At 41.5% G+C, this 25674-nt stretch overlaps 1 protein-coding gene across 1 annotated transcript in view; it reads right to left on the reverse strand.

Moving 5' to 3' along the window:
* Window positions 1-1785: 1785 nt before the first annotated feature.
* MET (MET proto-oncogene, receptor tyrosine kinase) overlaps window positions 1786-25674 on the reverse strand; it is a 238537-nt gene continuing 214648 nt past the window's right edge. The window contains exons 16-21 of the mRNA XM_030216229.1: window positions 23095-23175; window positions 17678-17859; window positions 13126-13235; window positions 5460-5625; window positions 3284-3420; window positions 1786-3166 (exon numbers count right to left, since the gene is read on the reverse strand). Of these exons, the coding sequence (XP_030072089.1) occupies window positions 2956-3166; window positions 3284-3420; window positions 5460-5625; window positions 13126-13235; window positions 17678-17859; window positions 23095-23175 (887 nt within the window). The 3' untranslated portion in view covers window positions 1786-2955. The remainder of the gene's footprint in view (window positions 3167-3283; window positions 3421-5459; window positions 5626-13125; window positions 13236-17677; window positions 17860-23094; window positions 23176-25674) is intronic.

The raw sequence follows: 25674 nt of genomic DNA on the forward strand, positions 1-25674 counted from the left end.
AAAAAAAATCAGTAGTTTCTATTGTTCTATGTGTACAAATTCTTCTGGAAACCTGTGGCAAAGAACAATTACTTGTGAACAGGTCTAACTCCGGCTGTTTCACAGCCATTGTCTTAAGAGACAAAACCTGGCAAAGCACAGTAGAAGGGCTTAAAAACAGGTTATACATTTTATAAAAAAGGAAAAATAATTCTATGTAAGAAAACAGAAACTTCAACAGTTCTAGGTTTCATGTGCTCCAGTTGAGCTCACAATTGAACATCCCGATATTACAGGGGAATCACTCCACTCAGTAATCTGCCTGCAATACTAGGAAGCAAATACATAACGGGGTAGAGTATACCATGACAGGTGCACATGACAATCAGTGTCAGCTGCATTTGTCTTGCAGAAGCACTCTATCCTGCAGGACGCTTGGAATTTTTAAATCTTGGTAATAATGTACAGCTGCAAGTTACTTTATTTTATTTTTTTGCATTTGTAATACTACAGGTTACACCTAACAATTTCAGCTAGAATGATGTCTGAACTTCAAATAATCTGTGCCATCCAGGAAGGAAGCTCAGAAGGAGGACGGCGTGTGTGTGCACCAGAGGCGGAGTGACAGTGCTCTGGGCCCCAAGGGTCATTGGGCCCCCCCCCCCACTGGGCACTGCCTGTACCGCCCCATCCGCACACTGCCACCCCCCACACACTGGGGCACCACCCCAGTCCTACCTCAAAAGACCCTGGTGGTCTAGTGGCCTCTTTGGGGGGGCAAGAAAGATCCCTCTATCACTCCTGCCCGCTGCCACTGCTCTGCCTGACGATGCTGTGTTTTCAAAATGGCAGCCGAGATATGTATCGGCAGTCATTTTGAAAATGCAGCGGCACCGGGCAAGAAAGAGTGGAGATCTTTCCTGCCCCTGAAGAGGCCACTAGACCACCAGGGCCCTTTAAGGGGTGACGGTGGAGGCTGTAGTTTGCAGGGGAGAGGGAGAGAGAGCATCTGGGCCCCTCAGGTCCAGTTGCCCGTATGTTCAGTCCACCCCTGGTGTGCACAGAGAGGGTGATTTTATAACAGAACACTTAGATGTGTATCTGCTTTTATAAAACAAGCTCCCAGAACTAGCCCCAATACACAAATTCACACCTGCTCCAGAAAACGTGGAAATGTGTGTGTGTGTACCCACATCCTATATAATAAAACGCACCTCCAACGTTCTGAAGCCAAGAAAGTGAAGCCTTCAAGCCATGAAGCATTCCGACAATGTTCCGGAACTACGTGTCGTTAATTGAGGAGATGGAGCCTTACAGAGCACATGAATGCTTCAAGGCTTCACTTTCTCGGCTTCAGAACGTTGGAGATGCGTTTTATTATATAGGATGTGCTTGGTGCTTTTCTGTAGCACATGGGAGGAATTTAATATATGCTGATTAAAGTGGAGCAGTGGCTGGAGGGGGGGCAGGGGAGATAGGACAATCACTGGGTGGCTGGAGGGGGGCAGGGGAAAGAGGAGATTCGCTAGGTGGCAAGGGAAAAAGGAGAATCGCTGGGTGGCTGGAGGGGGGGCAAGGAACAGAGGAGACTCGCTGGGTGGCTGGAGGGGGAGCAGGGGAGAGAAGAGCATCGGTGGGTGGCTTGAGGGGGGGGGCAGGGAAAAAGTAGAATCGCTGGGTGGCTGGAGACACACTCGCACCCAGCAGTCTCATTCTCTCACACACACACACTCGCATATTCACTCTCTCTCTCACACACTGTCAATCTCACACATACTCTCTCAAACATTCACACTCCGAGGAAAACCTTGTTAGCGCCCGTTTCATTTGTGTCAGAAACGGGCCTGTTTTACTAGTATTTTATAAAATATGCATATACATCACAGTTGTCTCTTCTCCTTCCAAATATGCGCAGATTGTGTACAAGTAGACTCACTTTTCATGTGCCTACGTTTTACATGTGTATGTGGCTGTGCAATTAAAAGCACTCATCCATGTGTAAAACAGGCTTTATACACAGAAAAAGCTTTAGAAAATTACCCCAGAATGCGTATTTGGGCTTTTGAAAGTGCAGAAGAAAAACCAATGCCATTCCACAGGTAAGGCTGTAATGCTTTTCTTCATTTTTCTTCACTACTTGAATCCGTGTCAAACAGAAATAGTCCCTTTGCCAGCAAACACCACTAGCCTTGACTCTTTTGAATCTGTTTTGTGGAATTACACGGTGTCTGGAAAAACGGGATCCCCAAACATTTTTCCAAATAACCCTAAAACGTCCTAAAGCAGCAGAAACTTCTGCCTGAAATTCAAAACATTTCTGAGAACTTTGTTTTTCAACAGGATGCAGCTCCAGTGTATCAATCTCGCAAAACAGTTGAGCTCTTAATTAATGAAACCCCATAATTCATTGAGCCAACAGATTAGTGGCATCAAAGACTTTGTGAATGGGTCAATATTGAAGGAGGACACTGAACACATTATGAATTAGCTAAGAAAAAAACCTCATACTACTACTGTATTTTCAAAGGCCATACTAAATGTTTAAAGAATTGAAAAGTATTTTGAAACTGTGTAAGTGGTCCCATGGACCCATTTTTATCATCCTTTAGTGAATTGGCTCCTAAGGGCTGTGTAGCAGAATAATGCTCATTAATCTTAGAAATATGATGCAGTATGTTATTTTCTACTCGGGACAGGTCATTTTGAAAATCTGTTTATAACTACCTATGGTAATCATAGCTGGGATACAAACCCAATTTTGTTCCCACTTATTTCACTGTGAGTGCTGATTTCACTATGACATACTATAACTTTAAAAAATGATACCATGTCCTTAGACTAGTGCAATTTAGACAAAACACAAAATCAGTGTTTTCACAGACACTGGGTGATGGACAAGTAGTTTACAACACACACTCAAGTCAGTTGACACTACCAAAGTCAGTGTTTTGGCCTCAGTCTTGTGTACACATTTGATCATGTATCTGCATCCCCATCTATGTTTACTTGCAATGGTAGAAGGGAGGGATAAGGAGCCACAGACTTTACATTGACGTAAGTTGCATTAACGTGAACATAATGCTCCCCAATAAACGTGGAGAAGATCATGGATATTCTTGAAACCAGCTCGGAAAACGTTGGACGCATTTCAGATTTTGGGTGCCAGCACTCTAGCATGACTTCATACCTGGATTTTTAAAATGATTTTAAATGAAAAAAAAAAAGAAGAGATGCATTAGTTAATTAAATAAGAATTTAAAATTGTAGAGGGCAGTGTAGCATGATTTAGTAAATTTGAACTCACAGTGGATCAGGGCAGTATTCTGGCTGTAACAACCTTCGCCCTTGCAAAAGGTATATGGTTATATCGAAGGAATTTACATCAGGGTAAGGTGGTGCTCCTCTTGTCAAAAGTTCCCACAGCAGGACACCAAAGGACCACTGAAAAGGTAAGTCAAAGAAAAAATAAAACATGTTGAACGGACATTATGTTTTGTGAACTGAATACCACTCAAGGAACGCATTGCGTTCAAGATCTGCACAACAGTACACAAAATCATCCACGCAGACGCCCCAATCTATATGCTAAATCTTGTGGACCTGCCTCCCAGAAACGCCATTAGATCATCCCGCAAATTTCGCAATCTACACTTCCCCAGCTGTAAAGGATTAAAATACAAGCTGACACATGCTATCACCTTCTCCTACATAAGCACGCAGTTGTGGAATGCATTACCTACAACCCTGAAATCCATTGACAAAATAACCAACTTTCGCAAAGCTCTGAAGACACACCTCTTCAACAAGGCCTACAAAGAGAACCCATAACGTCACAAAATTACTTCACCAACCCACCCGTTATTAAAAGGACACCTTTTATATTATCCTGTTTATCACCTTTCACTCTCTTTTCCCTTACTTTTCTCTGAACATTACTTATTGCAAGTGTACAGATACTATTTGTAACTGACACCCTGGAATGAACATGTCTTACATAACTCTGTAAGCCACATTGAGCCTGCAAATAGGTGGGATAATGTGGGATACAAATGCAATAAATAATAAATAAATAATAATAATAATAATATCATACAGCTAAAAAGTTACACTAAACAAGCAGAGTTGCTCCAACAGCTTTTTGTATGTAACAGGAAATCTAATCGATTCGACTCAGCCCAATGCACATATAGGGGGAGCAATTTTCTAACATCATATGTAGTTGCAAAGTATGTGGGCACTTTTACCATGGTTAATTGAAATTAATTTTCAAAGAGAAAGTAGGTGGCTTCTCTTTGAAAATCAGGTAGCATAAAGGAGACGTGCTAAATGCACCTATATACTCTGCACCTGCTATTTGTGCAGGTTGCTGGAGAGAGAAGCAGAGGGTGGAGAGTCAAACAGTGCAAGTACTTTTGAAAATTACGTGCACACACTGCTTTACTCCCCAGTAACACCTTTTAAGCTGGCTAAACCTATGAAAGCCTGCACAAACTTGTAGCCAGACTAAGGGAGGAAGTTATCAACATGGGCTACTGTTATGATGTGTTGTTATTTTATTGTAAACTCAGTTACTAGTAGCACATCTTATCTATACGAAAATCTGAGCTTAATGCATTTTTACATGGGATTTTCCCGCACTCTAAGATCAAATTTAATACATCAGCATTTAGGGCTGTTTAAATTAAAAAAAAAAAAATATATATATATTTTTGTGCAAGTCCCATGCTAATTTTTCCATTATTGTGGGGACCTGCAAAAAAAATTACCACAGGCGCACTCAGTACTCCTGCGTTAAGTCTGCATTACTTTACTTCACAGTATAATAAGAGATTAAGACTTAGCTTTCAATGGTGGCGTAGCCGAAGCTAAGTCTTAATCTTTTATTATCCTGTGAAGTAAAGTAAAGTAATTGTTGTAGGGCAGGACGGAGGTGACCGATGAGGAGCCAATGGCGCACAAAGAGTTTAGAGCTGTGGCTCTTGACAAATGCATTGCGGCCATCTCACATATTGAGCTTCTGAGGTCCTGTAGATAATGAGTATTGAAGTTAATACAAAAAAAGTATAAGATAAAAAAAGAACAATGTGATGGCAATTTAAAAGATTTATATAATAAAATCAGAGTCGCAAGGGAAGACAATGTATAGTTAATTGATGGCGTTGGGCAGATGTTGCACTAAGTAGATTAACCTATAAGAGCCCCTGCATTTATGGATGAGTGAATAAGCATTTGGGTCCATTTAGCTGATTTGGCCAACTGGGCCAGCTCGAGATAGTTTCACTGTGAAAAAATTATAACATATGTGAGTTATTTCATTTTTGAATTATAACTATTGTGTGTCAAGGAATGAATGCTTTTATGAAACTTTTTAGCAACTGTACTCGATATAATTTCTTCTACTGTCCTCACATGGCTGTGTATAAGAACTTTTTAGACTATTTGGAAAATAAGGTAGAAAAATGGATTCATTTGTATATTACCACATCAGATTTGGTTGTAAATTTCTGTGTTTGCAAACTCTCCAAAGCCATCCATTTCACTGGCAGCTTTGCACCGGTTTTGTTGTGTACACTATAGTATTCTTTATCATAAATGTCTCTTGCAAGTCCAAAATCGGCAACTTTGACTGTGAATTTTTCATCAAGCCTAAAGAAAAAAAAAAATAAAAGCACATTTTTTTTGCTGAGTACATAAGTTAAATACAGTGGTTCCTCCGTGGATGAAATGTTATCTGCCTACCAAATATAAAGACCCTGTCTAGATTATAAGAATAATATCATACAGATGATGTGAATTTCATTTCCAACAAGTCAAAGTTGGCAACCCTTTCATATTTCAGCACTACTTTTAAATTCAGTAGAAATTTTCCCATAGGGTAGATCCTAGCACGGATGAGGGTGGAAGAAGTTTTACTTACCCTTCTGTGGGAAAACCTCTCACAGATGGGCCAAATACCTGATGACCCAACAACTGGGATAAAGCCCTATTTTTGCCAAGTCATTTTACCTTTCTAAAATGTATTCAACTTTTCATGAAATTTTAATTCTCTGGGGCTCATTTTCAAAGTAACCTATAGTACTAGGTTACTTTGAAAACGAGCGCCTTTGTCATCTAAATCAGTGTTTCTCAATCCTCATCTGGAGACACTGCCAGTTGAGTTTTCAGGATTGTCATAAATGTGCAGGAGAAAAATCTGCATATGTTGGAGGTCCACTGTATGAAAATTTAGCCCATGCAGTCCACTGTATGAAAATTTAGCCCATGCATATTTATTATGGTAATAACCCAACTGGCTACATTCAGGACAGGTTTGGAAAACATTGATCTACCATATATACTTACCTATAAGCTGAGATTTGTAGCCCCCCCCCCCCAAAAGGTCAAAAATGGTGATCTCAATTTATAGTTCAGTTGGCTCAAATTTCTATCCTCCCTCTCCCATAACCAGCATCTCTCTTCCCACCCCTCCTCACCCACCCTCTGCCATGACCAGCATTCCTCCTTATTGGCACTGCCTGGATGCTGACACTGAAATAACTGTAAGCTGGGCAGGAGCAACTTGCGCAGGCTCAAGGCCTGCCAGCTCCTGTGTTTTGCATTTGCCGGCAAATGCATAACTCATTTTAAATAATGGGCTTTATGTTTGCTGTCCTTGTACTAGGTTACCTTTTGATCCAGCTGTGGCCATAAACTGAGAATTTTATCATGCAATGATTTCTGGAATGAAGGTGTGATAAATTGTTGGATTAAAATTTGTACCTTTGTATAGTGTTTTGATCATTGTGCTTGCCAGTGTTACGACACGTTGCTATGGTTTTATATGAAAAAAGTGAAGTTGACTAATAGTTTCATCATCTAATTGGCAGACTGCTAAACAAATAGTTCCAGTCAGACAGGAGTTGGAGTATCCTGTCTGACAGTGCCCGCAGGGCTTGGGCATGTGCCATGGAAGGGATACATCTGGGGAGACAGGGAAAACTGTTGTTACAGTGATGGTGAAGTTAAGTCGGAGCAAATTTCCTTTGGACCCATCTTCAAGTGGGTTATGAAGGTGGAGAGAAATAAGAGAAGGAAAAAACAGAAATCAAGGTAGAAGAGAACTTAAGAGAACAACAGTTTTGAAAACACAAAAGGAGTGGATTAAATGAACAGAGGAAGGAAAGTGGTTTCATCACAGGAAGCAAATAAGGGTGCAAATAAGGGTGCAATTATACATGAGGCACGAGAAGGGAAAGGAACTGAGAGAAACGAATTAGCAAGTGAAGGTTAATGTTCAAAACCGAGAAAAGAAGTGAACATTAGCTGAGTTCTGTATCAAATCAATTATCTTTCATCCAGAGCCATTTGTTGCCAATAGAGAGAAAGACGCAAATCAAATGTAAAAAACTTAGGGGCCCTTTTACTAAGGCGTGTAGGCGCCTATGCGCGTCAAATTAGAACTACCGCCTGGCTACCGCGTGCCCCAGGCGATAATTCTAATTTTTACACACATCTGATACGCCCGGTTAACGCAAGAGACCTTACTGCTAAGTCAATGGGTGGCGGTAAGGTCTTGGGCCCAAATTGGACGAACGCCAATTTTTATTATGCCACACGTCCATTTTCGCCCCCCCCAAAAGGTCTTTTTTGCAGGTGCACTGAAAAATGGACCTGCGTGTATGCAATACACACGCCTACACCTGCGCAGGCCATTTTTCAGTGAGTCTTAGTAAAAGGACCCCTTAAAAAGAGAATTATCAAGACAAAGATGCATATCATGCTAAAATGGAATGAAATGAGAATGATTTAGGGAACAATTTTGAAAAAGTTCCTATGGAGCTGCCCTTCTAAAATCTGGTGCTTGCAGGGACTGCAGTTAAGACTTTCCACTTGCTTTAGAGGATGCAAAATAAAGCATGGGCTGGGATTTTAAAATGAACCCCCTACACATATTCTGTACTTTCACCAACTGAACCCTGACATTTTTGACTGCAGGAAACAAAGTATTGTTTCTCATCTGTAACGGGTGTTTTCATTGACAGTACACACAAGTACTGTGGCACACAAGTGAGAAATATGATCCAACAATGCTGGGAAGGAACAGATCTTCTAGAGCTCAGAATGTAAAGTTCTGAGTACGAGTGGTCTCTTTCCAGTGAGCAGTGATCTCCTCAGTTAGTTCCACAACTCACGAAGGAACACAGCTCTCAGGATGGTCGAAAGACTGCATGCCTGCTCAATCCCACTGTCTACAGTGGAAAGGCCCTGGGATCCTGACCCTAAGACAACTGTAGAGAATGTAGAGATTATGATCACCTGGAACATTCCCATTTCGACTGATAAAAACCTGGTTACAAGAAAACCAGACACAGTGGTAAAGGATAAATACAGAAAAATTATAGAGGTGTCAGCTCCAAGTGGATCAAGTGGAGAGGAGAAGATCCTCAAATACCAAGAAACGCAGTCAGAGGCCAAGAAAATATGGCCAACGCACAGTTAATGTAAGTGTACTTTGTACCTTGTAAATAGGAGGCGGTAAGTATTCCCATGTTAACTCTCTGCAGGTACTGCATGCTATGGTAACATTAATGCACGACCTGAAATAAAAAATAGAGGAACGTCCCCAAAAGGTGCTGTGTTAAATCTGGCATTTTGTCAGATACTTATAATCTGGGTTGGCCACTATCGGCAACAGGATACTGGGTTTGATGGACCTTCAGTCTGTTTCAGTATGATGCTTAGGTACTTATGTTCTTAGCATTTAGGTTTTAGCAAACTGCTCCGACCAAGCAGCACTCCATTGGAAGGATTATGAGAGGTTGTCCACTTATCCCCCAGTGGATTTTGAATCCCCCCCCCCCCCAAAAAAAAAAAAAACCCAAACTGGCAAGGGAAAATACATGTTTATATTCCTTAACTGGCTAAGATAAACATGTATGTGCCAGCACATACATGCTTCTTTTGCTATTCGGCAACATAAATATGTATGTGCTGGTATAAAAATGTTTTTTGTGCTGGTTTTCAACACATTGAGATTTTCCACGGTTTTTTTTCTAAAATGGATGTTTATCTTGCACGTACTCAGCACAATAACATCCATTTCTCTGTATTTGCGAATAGCCTCTATGTCAGCAGATTCTGTTCTAAATACTTGTGAAATATTGAGACGTCCCGACCTAGATGCCTCAATTCATATTTCTCTGTCTTTTATACAATGAGACTGTAAACCCTTTGTATTTTTTAAAGGAGCAAGATGATGAAAAATAATCTTTGAACACCACATAGAGGCTAACAGCTTCTCACCAAAATATGAAATGTTTGTTTATGCATCTGTTCAGCTGAGCGGGAAACAAAAAACTGAAGTACTGAAAAGCTCACTGCATGCGGGAAGGGTCACATATGCTCAGAACTTTACACCAAGGCCTGAACTCGGCAAAAGTGATTCCATCTTTCACCCATTTTTATATCTACTCAATCCTGCTTGTAATCAGAAAAATAATCTTACATTTTCAGGTGAGTGCTTTTTTTTTTTTTTTTTTTTTTAACAACTTTATATAAAAAGACTGTTGACAAGAATAGTTCTGATAGCTGTCATCCTATGTCTTTAAAATTAGGACAGCCTGTAAATCAGTGTCTTCAAATTTGTCAGATATGTACAGCCACATAACATTTGAAGATTCAGAGCTAGAAGCTAGCTGGAAAAGTTTGTTTTGAACAACAAAGATATCCCTATGCTTGTGTTATGTGTGCCTACCTCATGGCATAATATTTCAAAAGAACATGGCTATTACATTAAAAGCTCTTATACAAATGAAGAACAGCTTATGTGTGTGTTTCAGTTTTCAAATTTGGCTACTAAGGTTGGCTCTATCACTAGAAAACACTGACCACTGCTTGCGACTCATAAGGGGCCTTTTTACTAAAGTGCACTACAATTTGAGTTTAACATGTTGTAAAACAGAATTTTACAGTATGCTAAGCCCAGATTTAACATAGTACCTTTTGGAGGTGTTTCCTCTATTTTTTTAATTGCAGGTTATGTATTAATGTTACCATTAGCACAGTGGTTACCAAACCTGGTAATGGAGGCACCCCAGCCAGTCAGGTTTTCAGGATATCCACAATGAATATTCATGAGCGAGATCTGAATGTAGTGAAGGCAGTGAATGCAAATCTCTCTCATGAATATTCATTGTGGCTATCCTGAAAACTTGACTGGCTGGGAAGCTTCCAGGACCAGGCTGTCCTATCTTTGGCCATTTAGCGATGTAGATGCTGGCACTGTACATTGGCCGGCGCTTGCATAACTTATGCGTGGCAGCTTGAACATCTTTTTTGCGCGCCCCCTCAATAGCATCCACCTTCATGATAAACCCCCTCCTGATTACCCCAGCAGAACATCCCACATCCGGAATTCTTCCCCTCAAGAGCTAACCCCTCCCAAACCCTCTCTAAGAGTTTGCCCCCTCCTCGAGCAGCCTTCCCTCCTCCAGGAGCAGCCTCCCCAGCCCCCTATAGGCCTCCCTTAGGGTTTCTGGTGGTCTAGGGTAGTAGACCTGACAGGAGTGAACCCTAATCACTCCTGCCCATTCCAGTTCCAGGTGCAAAATAGCAGCCACAACCTCTAGCGGTAGTGCTACTATTGCACAATAATGCATATTATCACTCAAATTGTATGGACTATTGATGACATTGCCCCTGACATAAAAAAAAAAATCCTATACATACATGAAACTAAACAAAATTAAAAATCTTGGCCTGCACACCCCTTGTGTTTTTCAGGTTAGCTTGCATATGCAAATAAATCTGGATCAAAGGTATGCACATATTCACGAGGGAAACCCTGAAAGCCAGATCTATCTTTTGTACCCAAGGACTGGAGTTCACTATTCCTTTATGAGACAGAGCAATAAGGAATGGCAGGATGTCTATTACCACCCTAGCACTGCACTTCTTGGGTATCTTGTGAAGCAGGTGACTAAAAACTTCCATGAGTGAAATGGGATGATGACAGATGGTTTGTTATTTTATGCAATTTCTAAATTCTATTTTGTTTTTAGAATATCTTTTAGCAAATGCAGAAGGTAAGGAGCCAGACTCCAGGGCGCAGCCAGACCTCGGCAGGAGGGGGGTCCAGGGGGGGGCACATTTTAGCCCACCTCCCCCAGCTGTCAACCCTATCCCCCCCGCTGCCGACTCTTCCCCACCACTTTCGGACCCCACCACCCGCTGCCGCTGACCCTCTCTGCCACCTTTGACCCCCCCAACTGACGATGACTCTCCCCCACCACCGCCAGGTACCTTTGCTGATGGGGGTCCCCAATCCCCGCCAGCCTTAGTCTTCTTCAGTGCTACCGGCGTGTTCACTGATCAATGTGCAGGACGTGCATGCAGGACGTCAGTCATGACTCACAGCACAGAACAGCGAATGCGCCGGAGACCGGCGCTGAAGAAGACTAAGGGTGGCGGGGGTTGGGGACCCCTGCCAGCAAAGGTACCTGGCGACAGCAGAGGAGGGTCGGCGGTGGCGGGAGGGGTCAAAAATAGATGGGGCCAGGGCTAAATCTGTGGGGGCCTATGCCCCCGTGGCCCCACCTAGCTATGCCCCTGAGCCAGAGTACAACAGAAAACTGCATCAATCAGCAAAGCATAAGAATAAGAAAAACAGTTTTTCTGTTTCTATGTTTGTTAAACAAAACTCTTCCTATCCAACGCCCCCCACCAATTTACCAGAAAATCCTCTCCTCCCCCCATCCTTTCAAACTCCAACCCCAGACCTGGTGGTGTCTTATCCAGATCAGTAGCAAGTCGATTTTAAAACAGTGTACTTTTAACAGTTCAAAATCCAGCTGCAAGCTCAGTGAGTTGTCCCAGTTCTAAATTCTATTTTAAAGAACACAGTATAATTTGAAAAACAAGGTTAATTGGTTTTTACATAATTACCATATTTTTTACCAGCAGAGAGAATAATTTGGGTGCATTACACATGAAATATACTAGCACTGGTGTTATGCAATTAATTCCAGGGTGTTGAATCAACAGAATAATGCCACAGATTGGTTTGTTCTTGCTGGTTTTACATATGTTTTACTCCAAAGTTATGCCAAGCATGTTTAACAGATGCCAGCTTCTTTTTTTTTTTTCATGGGCGTACGTTTCAAATTACCGACCTCAATGCAAGCTTGTACAGAACACTATTTTAATGGATATTTTATACCAGCGCATGCAGAACAATAAAAAGGCAGGTTAGGGCAACACCAGTTAAAGGAAAGGGATTTTTTCTCTAAAATCTCACCCATTCTCTCCTTCAGCTGAGATCTCTCTCTTGCTTGCACCTACTTTTGAACTGAACTGATAAAACAGAATATATGAACAAATATAATTTCAATGTTAAAATATTCTATTTATATGAAGTAACCATTATTTAGAACATTTCAAATACATCTAAGACTTTTTGTGGGGTGATAAAATGGTTGATTTCAAGTCATAATTAACGCATTACTAGAGGCCGATCGAATTTCGGTTTTGGCGCCATTACCAGCCCAAAATTCATATTTAGCCTTGTTTCAGTTTCATCCAAAAATGCTGGTGCATTTTTGTCTGAATCCAAAACTTTTTGCTGGTCCCCTTCTGAAGAGAATGAGCCCCCCTGGGCCTACCATACCTCTGGCACACAACATTGCAAGACTGTTGCTGAAAGTTACGGCAGCCATTTTGAGACTGGAGCCGGCATAAGCAGGAGTGAAAGCCAGTTTGACAGCAGACACTGCATGGGCAGGAGCGACTGGGGATTGCTCCTGCCCCAGCTAGCCACTAGGGGTTGTATGGTGGCCCAAGGGGAAGGCCTACTGATGGGGGCTTGTTGTTTGGGGAGAGAACAGAGAAGGACTCCTTCTGTCCGGGGGAGGGGGGAGAATGAGGGGCTGTTCCCATTTGGGAGCTGGGCCATAGTGGCCAGTTTTGGTTTTGGCTACAACTGAGTGGCGAATTTTGGCCGCAGATTTGGTTTCATCGCCCTCAGTTCATTACAAACACATACTTACAGTATACAGTATTTTGAATTCCCTATACAGAAATGCTATACTATATCATACATTTTGGAATGCTATGCTGCTGGTGGATTTTCTGGTTTTCCCTTATTTGTCGTTATTGTACTTTATTACTTACATGCAGTTTCTTGCAGCCAGATCTCTATGAACAAACTTCTTGCTTGCAAGGTATTCCATACCTTTTGCCACTTGAAGACCAAACCCTATTAAATCTTTTACTGTTGGGTTCTGCAATAGAAAATATTGTTTTAATCATTTGAAACGATTCAGCAACCCCTTGTATGTTTCTGGAAACAAAGTTGGGGCTCATTTTGTAAGCTTTGAAAATACGCTTCTAAAGTTTACTAAAGGGATACACTTTTAAAGCTATTTTCCACACAGAAAATAGCAATTTAAATTTAGAAAGGGCTGGTTTTAAAAGTGCTCAAGTTTTATGGGGGCACATTAAGGGCCTCTTAACAAGCCACACTAGTGGTTCCCACGCAGCAATGCCGACAAAGCCCATTCACCACTAATACACCTTGATAAAAGAGGCCCTAAGTATGTAATGCCACTTCATTTATTTATTGGGATTTATTAACCACCTTTATGAAGAGATTCACCCAAGGCTGTGTACAACAGGTACAGTTTAACATAAAACTTACAATTTTGTTAACAGCATAACAATAGTAAAATAACCAAGAATAAACTAAATACAATAAATGAGGTAAACTTGAAAACAGTAAATTGAAACCTAATAATAGAACTACCGTGAAACAGTATCAAAAATATACATATTTAACAGCAATGGAATTCAAATACTGGAGATATAAAACAATGTTAGCATAATACTAATGATACACCTAATAAGCATGCATTAGAACATTCAACTAACAGATATGATGCTAAAGATTTTCTACTATATGGCTTACCATAGAGCTGAGGGACCAAGAGCAGATATATTATGGGAACACGATGCGTGGTGCAGAGTCAGTTGGGATAATTTGATGGTTAGCTAAACTCAAGGCATGCTCTTTGTATATGTGTCTATCTATCTATCTATCTATCTATCTATCTATCTATCTATCTATCGCTAGATATATAAATTTGTAAATTTACCCATGACAAACAGAGGCGTTCTAAGGAGTGAAGTTAGGACATAAGCATATTTCTGGATTTTTCAAAAAAGTATGCATGTATTTTCTATTTTTTTCTCAAAAATCATGTGCACACATAGAGGGGCATAATCAAACGGCGCCGGCAAAATCGATCGCCAGCAATCTATTTTGGCGCCGCCGCAACAGCTGGCCGGAACCGTATTATCAAAAAAGATGGCCAGCCAACTTTTGTTTTGATAATACGGTTGGGGCCGGCCAAATGCCACAGATCGCCGGGTTTAAGATGGCCGACTTTGTTTTTCAGCGATAATGGAAACTGGAACTGGCCATCTCAAACCTGGCCAAATCCAAGGCATTTGGCCGTGGAGGGGCCAGCATTCGTAGTGCGCTGGTACTTCTGGATGTTTAGATCTTGCTGATCAGTTATGTTATGACTTACTTGTTCAGGAGTGCTGTATTTTGTGATACTATTTTGAGAAATGTTCAAGAAAGACTTCATACAAATGAAAAAAGTCCCTGCCGTGCATTTTCCCTTGATGGCCGTCCCTGACGTGCACTTCCCTTAATAGCCGTCTTTCTCTTGATGGCCGTCTTTCTCTCCAAAAGTGCACTTCTCTTAATGGCCGTCTTTCTCCCTGAACAGGGAAATCAAAAGTTTTTGCACAGTGCTTTTTTTGTAGTAACAGTGGGGTTTGAACCAGCCACCTCTGCATTACAAGACCAGTGATGTAACCACTTGGCCACAGCTCCACTTACTTGGGTGTCCCTCCCTTTTGATTATACCCCTCCAGGTCTCTCTCAGCCACTCACAGACAGCTTAACACACTGTGATTGGCTGAGAGAGACCTGAAGGGGTATAATCAAAAGGAAGGGACAGCCAAGTAAGTGGAGCTGTGGCCAAGTGGTTACATCATGGCTCTTGTAATGCAGAGGTGGCTGGTTCAAATCCCACTGTTACTACTAAAAAAACTGTGAGCAAAAACTGTTTTGATTTCCCTGTTTGGGGAGAAAGCTGGCCATTAAGAGAAATGCACTTTTGGAGGCCATCAAGAGAAAGACGGCTATTAAGGGAAGTGCACGTCAGGGACGGCCATCAAGGGAAAATGAACAGCAGGGACTTTTCTAATTTGTATGAAGTTTTCTTGAACATTTCTCAAAACAGTTTCACAAAATACAGCACTCCAGAACAAGTAAGTCATAACATAACTGATCAGCAAGATCCTTTTTTTTTTTTTTACGAGCTGGCCGACTGGCTTCCCCTCCTAGGAAGGAAATGTTTTAAAGTTTTTTTTTTTTTGGGTGGGAGGGGGTTGGTGACCACTGGAGGAGTATGGGGAGGTCATCCCCGATTCCTTCTGGTGGTCATCTGGTCAGTTTGGGCATCTTTTTCAGACTTGGTCGTGAAAATAAATAGACCAAGTAAAACTGGCCAAATGCTCGACATCGACATTATCAGCTGAAGCCGGCCATCTCGTAAGCATATATATATATTCTCCAGGCTTCTCCCTCATGCTCTATAGGGAAGCAGCAATGACTCTCTGCTGCTCCTCATCTGTCACAAGAACGGCACATAAACTTTAGGCATAGTTTATAGAATCATCCTGTGTGGTTTTTCGGCACCGATTTTTAAGGCGCCATTTATAGAATTTGGCCCTTACTGTTCACTGTCTTACCTGCACAGTAACAATTACCATGGAGTGGAGGAGCAGCCTAGTGGTTAGTGGAGTGGACTTTGATCCTGGGGAACTGGGTTTGATTCCCACTGCAGCTTCATGTGACTCTAGGCAAGTCACTTAACCATTGCCCAAGGTAAAAAAAAGTACCTGTGTATACTATGTAAACCACTTTGAATGTAGTTGCAAAAACCACAGAAAGGTGGTATATCAAGTCCCATTTTCCCTTTCCCATTAAGGGCCAGATTCTATAAATGGCGCGCCAAATTAGACACTGGAAAAAATCAGCACCAAGTGCTATTCTGTAAAGGGTGTACACCCTTAATAGAATACTGCTTAAGTGTGGATCTCACAACTAATTATGGGCGTCAGACTTATACCTGGTGAAACCTCATATAAATGCTGGCACCCAAGTTAGGCGTAATCTTTAACTGTGTGTACACATTTTCAGAACGCCCCAACACTCCCATGCTCCTACATTGGCCTTGCCCCCTTTCAATATACAGATCATGGGAGTTAGGCACATTGCCTTACAGAAGGGTGTGCAGCCAGATGTGTGCGCAAATACTAATTGGTGCCAATTAATGTAAATAATTAGCACCCAATTATTGCCATTACTTGGCTCGTTAACCAATTATGTTGCACTGCACCCCAAATCTTGGCACGTAAATCTGGTCGACCTTTATAGAATCTGGGGGTAATAGTGCATGCTAATTCTCACTCTGTTTATCGTACTTTAGTAAACAGGCACTTTAATTTTTTAAAAAACTTTTTCAGTTTACTTGAAGAAAAGTTACCTAGGCTTGCAATACATGAACATTTCTTCCTGCCCCTTAATATACAACAAATGATTGGGGGGGGGGGGGGGGGGGGGGGAGAAAGAGACATTATCAATATGGGCTATCGTTAAGATGTATTATTCTACTGTTAATCCCCGTTATTAGTAACTAGGTCTTATTGCATAAATGGGACCTGTGCTATAAAGCATGAGCTACTGGTAAAACACCACATCTTAACTGTAGCCCACATTGATAAGTATGCTCCTAAATCTGTAGCAAGAACTTTCAAGAAGAATCGGCAGCAGCTACGTAATGAGAATAATATTTTGGAGGATGGCCTGGTGGCTCAGTGACAGTGTGGTGTGCTACCATGAGGAAGGCCCTTGGTTTGATCTCTGAGTTGGGACTTCCACATAGGTCTTCCAGGTTTTTAAATGCAGCCGTGGTGTGGTATGGTGTGATGTGATGTGAAGGGGCAGGGAAGGGGCTTACGATTATTGCACAGCATTGACTCCTAGTGGCTAGATTCAGGTGGCGCCCATCATAGTAGATGACGGTAGATAGAGACCTGTACGGTCCATCCAGTCCACCCAACAAGATAAACTCATAGCATAAGGTATGATGTGATACTACATATGTATACTTGATCTTGATTTGTCCTTGCCATTTTCAGGGCACAGACCGTAGAAGTCTGTCTGGCATTGGCCTTATTCTCCAACTACTAAGTTGTCATCGAAGCCCTACTCCAGCCCATCCAAATCTGTGCAGCCACGATCAGGACACAGACCCTAGAAGTCTGCTCAGCACTGCCCAGCAGCTTGAGTGAACATAGTGACAGTGCCGCATGTGCTTTGAATGGAGTGGCCTAGTGGTTAGAGCATTGGGCTGAAAATTAGGGAAGCTGGGAAAGTCAGTTTCACCTTCCAGAGAGAGTTGCACACAAAGACTCATGGCATCAGCATCCCAGTCCTGGTTCTGATGGGGTTGGAGGTTGAAAAATGGAAGAAATTGTTGGGTCAAAAAAATCCTTCATACCCTCCCCCCCCCCAAAATGTCATTATGCATTCAGTGCACACATTTTTTCTCCATTGCTTAAGTAAGAAAACCCCACCACTGCTTACATGAGTTTCATTCCTGATGAAATTTCGAAGATCACCATGCTTCATGTATGGAAGTACTACCAGAGGAGAGCCCTCACTGGGAAGACAAATCCCCAGTAGTGACAGGACGTTAGGATGACTGAAATCTTTCATGATGATCCCTTCTTTAAGGAACTGAGCGACTTCCTCTATGTCTGTAATTCCTGAGAAGGCATAAAAAACTCCACTATTGTAATGATTTCAAGTTCTACCTGATATCCATAAAAACAGTTGCCAAATTTAACTCATTCATGTCCTTTTTCTAATGAAAAGAATAACAGACTTCAAGTATTTCAGGGTATTTCTGTATATTATAGTCAACATGGGGTAAATATTCACCACCTCCTAGCCTTAAGTGCAGTACCCCCACCTCCCTGGTTGTCTAGTAGGGTTTTCTAGTCAGGAGAGATCCCTAGTCACTTCTTCCTATGCAGCTGTGGCCTCAAAATGGCTGCCACAACCTCTAGTAGCAGTCTCGTGGTACGACCACATCGGGGGGGGGGGGGGGGGGTACGAGAGGGGGTGTTGCACTTAAGGGGGTTCAAGAGGGGGTACAGCACTTGAAATGGGTCAGAATTGGGGGGGGGGGGGGGAGAGGGGACAGACTGTAGATCCCCTTATGCAGGTTCCATCTGATATTTAGCCAGGACCTGCATACGGCTAAATATCAGATGGAACCTGCATAAGGACAACATTTATGTGGGTCCTGGCTGAATACTGGCTGGGACCTGCAAAAGTCCCGGTGGACAGAATATATAGAGTCAGATCTAAATATTCAATGATGGTGACCAACCATTATCTGAGTCTATTTTAGCTAGTGATGGTTAGCACTTAGAAAACACTGATCACCACCACTGGATGAATATTGACCAGCACATATTTATCATCATGATTTCCACTTTCAAATGATTATCACGCATTGTTGAGTAGGTATGAATAGTTGAGAGGATTTAGGAAGGGTTTTGCGCATATGGGGGGAGGCGGATTGTCAGAATTGCAATACTGTAGGCAAGGATGGGGGAAGAAAGGTTTGATGGGTAAGATTTTTATGACATTAACTTTGATGTTCTCCATGGGGACAGTAAGTGGATGATCAAATTTTAGTAATGAATAAACAGACAACTTGCTAACGAGAGAGACAGTTACAATGTATCATTTCATGAAATGCTGCAGGATTGCTGCAGTTTTTATTTTGACTATTCGGGCTTTGGCTCAGCTTTTAAATTCTCATAAATAACATTTATAAATGTTAGTTCCCTCCTCCATTTCTGCTTATAGAGGGTAATTTTATAAAGTTTTCTTCTGTGTGTAAAGCCTGTGTTATTCATGTAAAAGGGTTTAAAAAAAATAAAATTCCATGATCACATAATTACAAAGTTTTAAAATGGTTTTCTGGATTTTTGAGGAATTGCTCATAACAAGTAAGACGATATTGGGAGATGTCTACTTCTTGACATGCAGAGCGTAGAGTACCTCAAGATTCCCCTCTGTTTCCTATATTATTTAATATGTTTTTTTTAAGTTCTTTATTCCCCTCCCCCTTTTACAAATCAAAGTAAATGGGCTGTGTAAGCATTACCGTTCAGCTTTGTAAAGGAGGGGGGATGTTTGTTCCTTTGTTCTTTAAATATATATATATATATATATATATATATATATACACACACACACACATATACATACACGCTGATGATGTCCAAATTATCTTTCCATCTTCTTCACTTGGATTTGTTTCACTTTGAGACATATTTTCAAAGCACATACGCTGAAAAAGTTACATAGCAACCTATGGAATTTTGTAAGTCTAAGTGCTTTGAAAATGAGCCTCACAGTTAACAACTGCTTTTTCAAAATTTCTCAAAGGAAGACTGTCAATAAACTTAAACTGAATGTGGAAAAAACTTCAGATTTAAGGGTAGGGGGGAGAAATTGCCCTCCTCCACATCTGAAATTACAGCTTACTGAAAATTTTATAACTTTACAGACAAGTTCATAGCCTATGGGTTTTGTTAGATTCAACTTTGAGTGGCGAGTCCCAAGTCCATCATGTTACACTTTCATCTTATGTCAAACGGTGTCTTCTATGCCAGCTTCGCTCTTATTTTTCTGTGGATAACTTACAAAAATTAGCTCTAGCTTTGGTCTTTTCTATGTTGGATTACTGCATGTTTTATATTTAGGAATGCTGCAAATTTCTGCATCTCATTTACGGCTAATTCAAAATCCGCCTGCAAGACGCATATTGAAAAGATTGAAGTTTGAGAGGATTACTCCTTTGCTGATGATTTGCATTGGTTGGCTATCAAGGCTTGTATTGGGATTAAGGTTTTATGTTTTGTTTTTAAGATTTTATATGGGATGAGCCCAATTTAATTGACCAACAGAGTGTCATTAAACAAACAAATTTTTCATTCTTTTCAAAGGTTCGTTTCTCGTCATTCAGAAGAAAGTATTTTTTGTGGTAGCTCCTCAATTATGGAATTCTCTTTCCAGTGGAACCAAGGCTTGAACCACATTATATGGGCTTTCGTACACTGTTAAAAACTTGGTTGTTTCATACATATGTATTATGTTTTCAGCGATTTTCTGTAGTAATTTTATTTTCATCCTTCTATTTTATGGTTATTACATGATTTTATATGCTTTATTTACATGAATGTAAACCATCTTGAGCTTCTGGTTATTGGCAGTATATAAAAGTTATGTATTAGCATAAGAAATATGCATGTGGAAAGTTGTACACTTTATGCGATCTGCACATAGGCACTTCTGGCAACATACTTTGGGCGGAGCTGTCATATAGGTGCATATTTTATAAAATGTGGGGGAAAATTGTATTAATGGTGCTCAAAAACTGGCTCAGGAAAAGATTGGCACTAAGCAGTATTCTATAAAAGGTACGAATGCTCTTTATAGAATACTGTTTAGAGCCTATTCCCACACTTAAATTTGAATGCCAGTATTTACGCCAGCTGAAACCTGGTGTAAATGCCAGTGTCTAACTCATGCCATATCGGCACATAAAGGAGCTTATTCTATACTACTATGCTCAAATTTTTGATACGCCTCTGACTCGTCTATGTCTGTTTCTGACCATGCCCCCTTTTGAGTTGCTAGCTATCGGATTTAGGCACCTGGTGTTATAGAATAGCGTGTTTGCAGATGCATGCACAAATCCAAATTAGTGCCAATTAACTTCAATTAAGGCCAATTAATTCATATTTAATAGCTCATTAACTAATTTAGTTATGCGTGTGTCTTGCCTCCATGCCGACATTTCAGTGCCTTATATACAAGTACAGATGTAGAGTACATACACAAATTTACACCTTTTTCAAAACTGGTGTAAATTTGTGCACTGACATTTGGCTCTGGGAATTAAGTCTATAAAGGTACACAGGCACCTATGTTGCCTTCATAAAACACGCTTATAATAGGCATCATTTTAGACATTTCACCTAGGTTCCTGTTTTAAAATCAAGCCCACTGTGTCTGCTCTGGTTGAGTATGGGTTTGCATATGTTGATTGCTTCAGTGCACTTTAGCAAATCTAGTCCTATGTAATTAGATAACCTTACGTACATATTTTGCCTTCTGAAATATTTTCACTTTTCAGAATTAGCTTTGTCTTGCTTCTGTGTGCTGTTGGGTTTTCTATCCTCTTTTATAGCAATCATGGTCAACAATAAAAGAGAAAATTGCAAAACCTGGAAGGTGAGTCATATAGTACTGCTTTGTTTCAACCTGCTCTCTTTCCATATAGTAAAGAGATTTAAACTTAACCTATTCTCTTTAGCCAGTTTCCGGTAATTCAAAACTGGCCTCCGTATTGTGCAACATTTTCATCTTCCTCCTGTTCTCTGGGTTTGCGTGTGGATTGATAGCCTTGTGAACAGGCACAGATGAGAACTACAGCAGCCCTAATTTTGTTGATCATGTATCTCTGGCATCTGCTCATTCGTGCAATTCTCTCTAAAATTAGGGCTGCACGTTAATTGCGATTATCACCGCAATTAACATGTTAACTAGTAATCATGATTAATAATTATGTGCTGTGTACCTTCTCCCTCCTTTCCATCCCCCCCCATGCTTGATCCGGTGTCTCTCCCTCCCTCCTCTCTCACGGCTCTCTCTCAATTCCCTCCCCTCCCCCGTCCCCTTCAAAAGCAAGTCGGTTCTGTGGCGCCTGCTGCAGTCATACTCACAGGCTGCCTGTGGTCTGCACAGGGCCTTTCCCTCTGACCCGTCCCAACCTTCTGAAAACAGGAAGTTACATCAGACGGGATGAGATGAGTCAGAGGGAAATGCCAGTTGCAGGCTACCTGTACGTATAGGGACCGAAGACTTGCTTGCTTTTGAACAAGAACATCGGGGTGGGGGGAACAGAAGGGAATTGGTGTGTGTGTGTGTGGGGGGGGGGGGGGGGGGAAGAAATGGAAAGAGGGAGAGGTGCCGAACTAATGAAGAAAAAGAGAGAGGGAGAGATAACCACCCAACTACCTCTCATCTTCAATCATTCAGAAAAACTAGTTATTTGGTCTCCATATTACTCCAGTTAGAAAGCAGAAATGCATCTGGCCAGTCCACTAGATGCTGGCCACAGAGGGAGGGAGGGAGGGAGGGAAGAAACAGAGATAATGGACCTGGGGGTGGAGATGGCGGAGGGAAGGAAGAAAGAAAGGGGGGGGGGGTGAGACAGATAATGGAGCTGTGGGTAGAGGGGAGGGAGGGATGCTGGACAATGAAAGGGAGGGAGAGCTGAACCTAGGGGCAGGAGGGTGATATTGGGCCTTTATTCAGTGACGCAGTCACAAGGAGGGGGGCTTGCCCTCCACTTTCGGCTCAGGCCCCCCGCAGTGTCTGATCAATGGCTGATGGGGTAGCCAAAGTCCTGCCAGCTGAAGAAATTCACTGCCCAAGTCACCCCTCTTCCTCTTCGTACTGCCTCAGGAGTGAGGAAGTCAACTGTGTGTCTCCAGTCGCTGACACGGGCACTCTCTGAGCATGCTAAGTTCATGCGTGAACTCAGTATGCTCGGGGAGTGTAGGCATTGGTGGCTGGAGGCACGCCGCTGACTTCCTTGTTCCCGAGGCAGTCTTTGGAGGAGGGGGCAGCTTGGACACCGGATTTCTTCAACTGGTAGGGCTTTGTCATGCCTGCCAGCAAAAGTATGATACGTAATGTGGGGGGGAGGCGGAGAGAGAGGAAATGTGTGCCCCCCCCCCCCAATTGACGGTTGGCTATGTCCCTGCCTTTAGTTGCATGATTAATGATAGGACTGCATTTTGATTAAAATTTTAAAAATTATAATCAAAATGCAGCCCTATCTAAAATAACAATTTTTAAATCTTTATTCAAAAAACATACTTATGTCTTTCTATTCTAAAAATTGAACTCACTGTTGAGGGACTTCACAGCACAGTGAAGTTTCCTGCTGTCCGTGTCTAGCAGAGTCCCATGGTACACACATCCAAAGTGCCCTGTGTGGAAAATGAGTTTGAGGAGTCAATTTTAGTTTACAGCATTATTTAGGAAAAGTCTTTGCTTCATGAATATTTAAGACAACCATAAAATTTACCAACAGGAATATTAGGAATAAAATTAATTGTGGAAGTTCTGTGCATAAAGAAAACCATTTTCATGAAAAGAAAAAGCAAGCAACAATAACATGGATTAACATTATTCACATGAGCTAATTTGATAGTTCTAAAAAGAAGTCAGGATTGAAGATCATATTTGAAAGGTTTGGGATAATGGTACAAATTATCATTCTCTTATAATGCCTTAAGCTGGAGGAGTCGTTTACAAAATCTATGAAGAGAAAAAGTCAATACTAATGAAAGAGGCTGAAGATAAATACTGAAGGGCCTATTTGCTGGGTTAGCTAACACGAAAATGATTGCGCTCCATTTCTTACATTAAACAGCTAACAAGGAAAGCACCATTTTTGGGGTACAGAATGGGCGGGAACTATGCCGTACAGTTAACTTGGAAGTGATTACCATGACTTAATTGTTAAATATTCTTTGTCATCTGTCATGTTAATGCCACCTCAAGAGGCATAGCTAACTGTATCGAATGCTGTCTATGAAGTGATTTTTTCTGTGTATTGCATGAAGCCCTTCCAAAAATAATGAGAATGCCTCCCAACACTTATCACAGAGGTTTTACAGTTACCATGTATTAATTTTGGCAATTAATACACAGTAACTACACTATTTTATTGCACTTTACTAGGCGCAGGAAAAAAACTGATTCATATAAAAAGTATTGTTTAAAAATGGTGGACCAAAAATATCTGAATCTTAAATCATTACAACAAAACCCCACCAGTTATGATAGGTTATACTAATAATAATCCAGAGTTATGATCAGGCTGAAAATAAGATTCTAATTTACAAAGGGGCCCTTTTACAAAGGTGCGTAGGCGCCTATGCGTGTCCAATGCGTGTCAAATTGTCACTACTGCCTGGCTACCATGTGTCCCAGATGGTTATTCCATTTTTGGTGCATGCCTAAAACACATGGTATTTACCCGGTGGTAATCGGCAGTTGGCGTGTGCTGGATGCTTACCACCCAGTTAGCGCGTGAGACCTTATCACTAAGTCAATGGGTGGCGTTAAGATCTCAGGCCAAAAATGGACGCATGTTGGTTTTCATTTTGCCGCACGTCCATTTTCCGGCACATTAAAAAAATCCCTTTTTTCCATGCGTGCTCAGGAAATGGACCAGCATGCATCCAAAACACGCATCTACACCAGCGTAGGCCGCTTTTGGGTGCACCTTAGTAAAAGGGCACCTCAGGGTCCTGGCTCAAGTTATCTGTTTTCTCTCTCTTTTTTCAGATAATTGTCTTGCAATATTGAATCTTAAAATTGGGTTAATACTCAGAAAATGGGAAACATTGCAACTGCAATTTACGATCATAAGCTTTGCAGATCATCTCTCTATTTTGAGTAATATCTAGATGAAATCAAGGACAGCTTTATGGAGCAACTGGTGCAGGAGCCGACGAGAGAAGGAAAAATTCTAGACTTGGTCCTTAGTGGAGCGCATGATCTGGTGAGGGACGTTATGGTACTGGGGCCGCTTGATAACAGTGACCATAATATGATCAGTTTTGATATCGATCTTGAAGTAACTGTACACAGAAAGTCAAATACGTTAGCATTTAACTTTAAAAAAAGGAGACTATGATAAAATGAGAAGAACGGTAAAAAAAAAACTTAGGGGGGCAACTGAGAGAGTAAAAACTGTACAATAGGCGTGGACGCTGTTCAAAAATACCATCCTGGAGGCCCAGGCCATACATATTCCGCGAATTAGAAAAGAAAGATGGAACTCCAAAAGACAGCCGGCCTGGTTGAAAAGTGAGGTGAAGGAAGCTATTAGGGCTAAAAAAAACGCCTTCAGAAAATGGAAGAAGGAACCGTCTGAAAATAACAAGAAGCAGCATAAGGAGTGTCAAAGCAAATGCAAGGCGCAGATAAAGAAGGCCAAGAGGGATTACGAAAAAAAGATAGCATTAGAGGCAAAAAAACATAGTAAAAATTTTTTTCGGTATATTAAAAGCAGGAAGCCGGCAAAAGAATCGGTTGGGCCGCTGGATGACCGAGGGGTAAAAGGGGCGATCAAGGAAGACAAAGACGTAGCGGAGAGACTGAATGAATTCTTTGCTTCGGTCTTCACCGAGGAAGATTTGGGTGGGATACCGGTGTCGGAAATGGTATTTCAAGCGGACGAGTCGGAGAAACTTACTGACTTCACGGTAAACCTGGAGGACGTAATGGGGCAGTTCGGCAAACTGAAGAGTAGCAAATCTCCTGGACCAGATGGTATTCACCCTAGAATACTGATAGTGGCCTAGTGGTTAGGGTGGTGGACTTTGGTCCTGGGGAACTGAGGAAGTGAGTTCGATTCCTGGCACAGGCAGCTCCTTGTGACTCTGGGCAAGTCACTTAACCCTCCATTGCCCCAT

Source organism: Microcaecilia unicolor, chromosome 10 (genome assembly GCF_901765095.1).
Source record: "Microcaecilia unicolor chromosome 10, aMicUni1.1, whole genome shotgun sequence".
In the NCBI taxonomy this organism is placed as follows: Eukaryota; Metazoa; Chordata; class Amphibia; order Gymnophiona; family Siphonopidae; genus Microcaecilia; species Microcaecilia unicolor.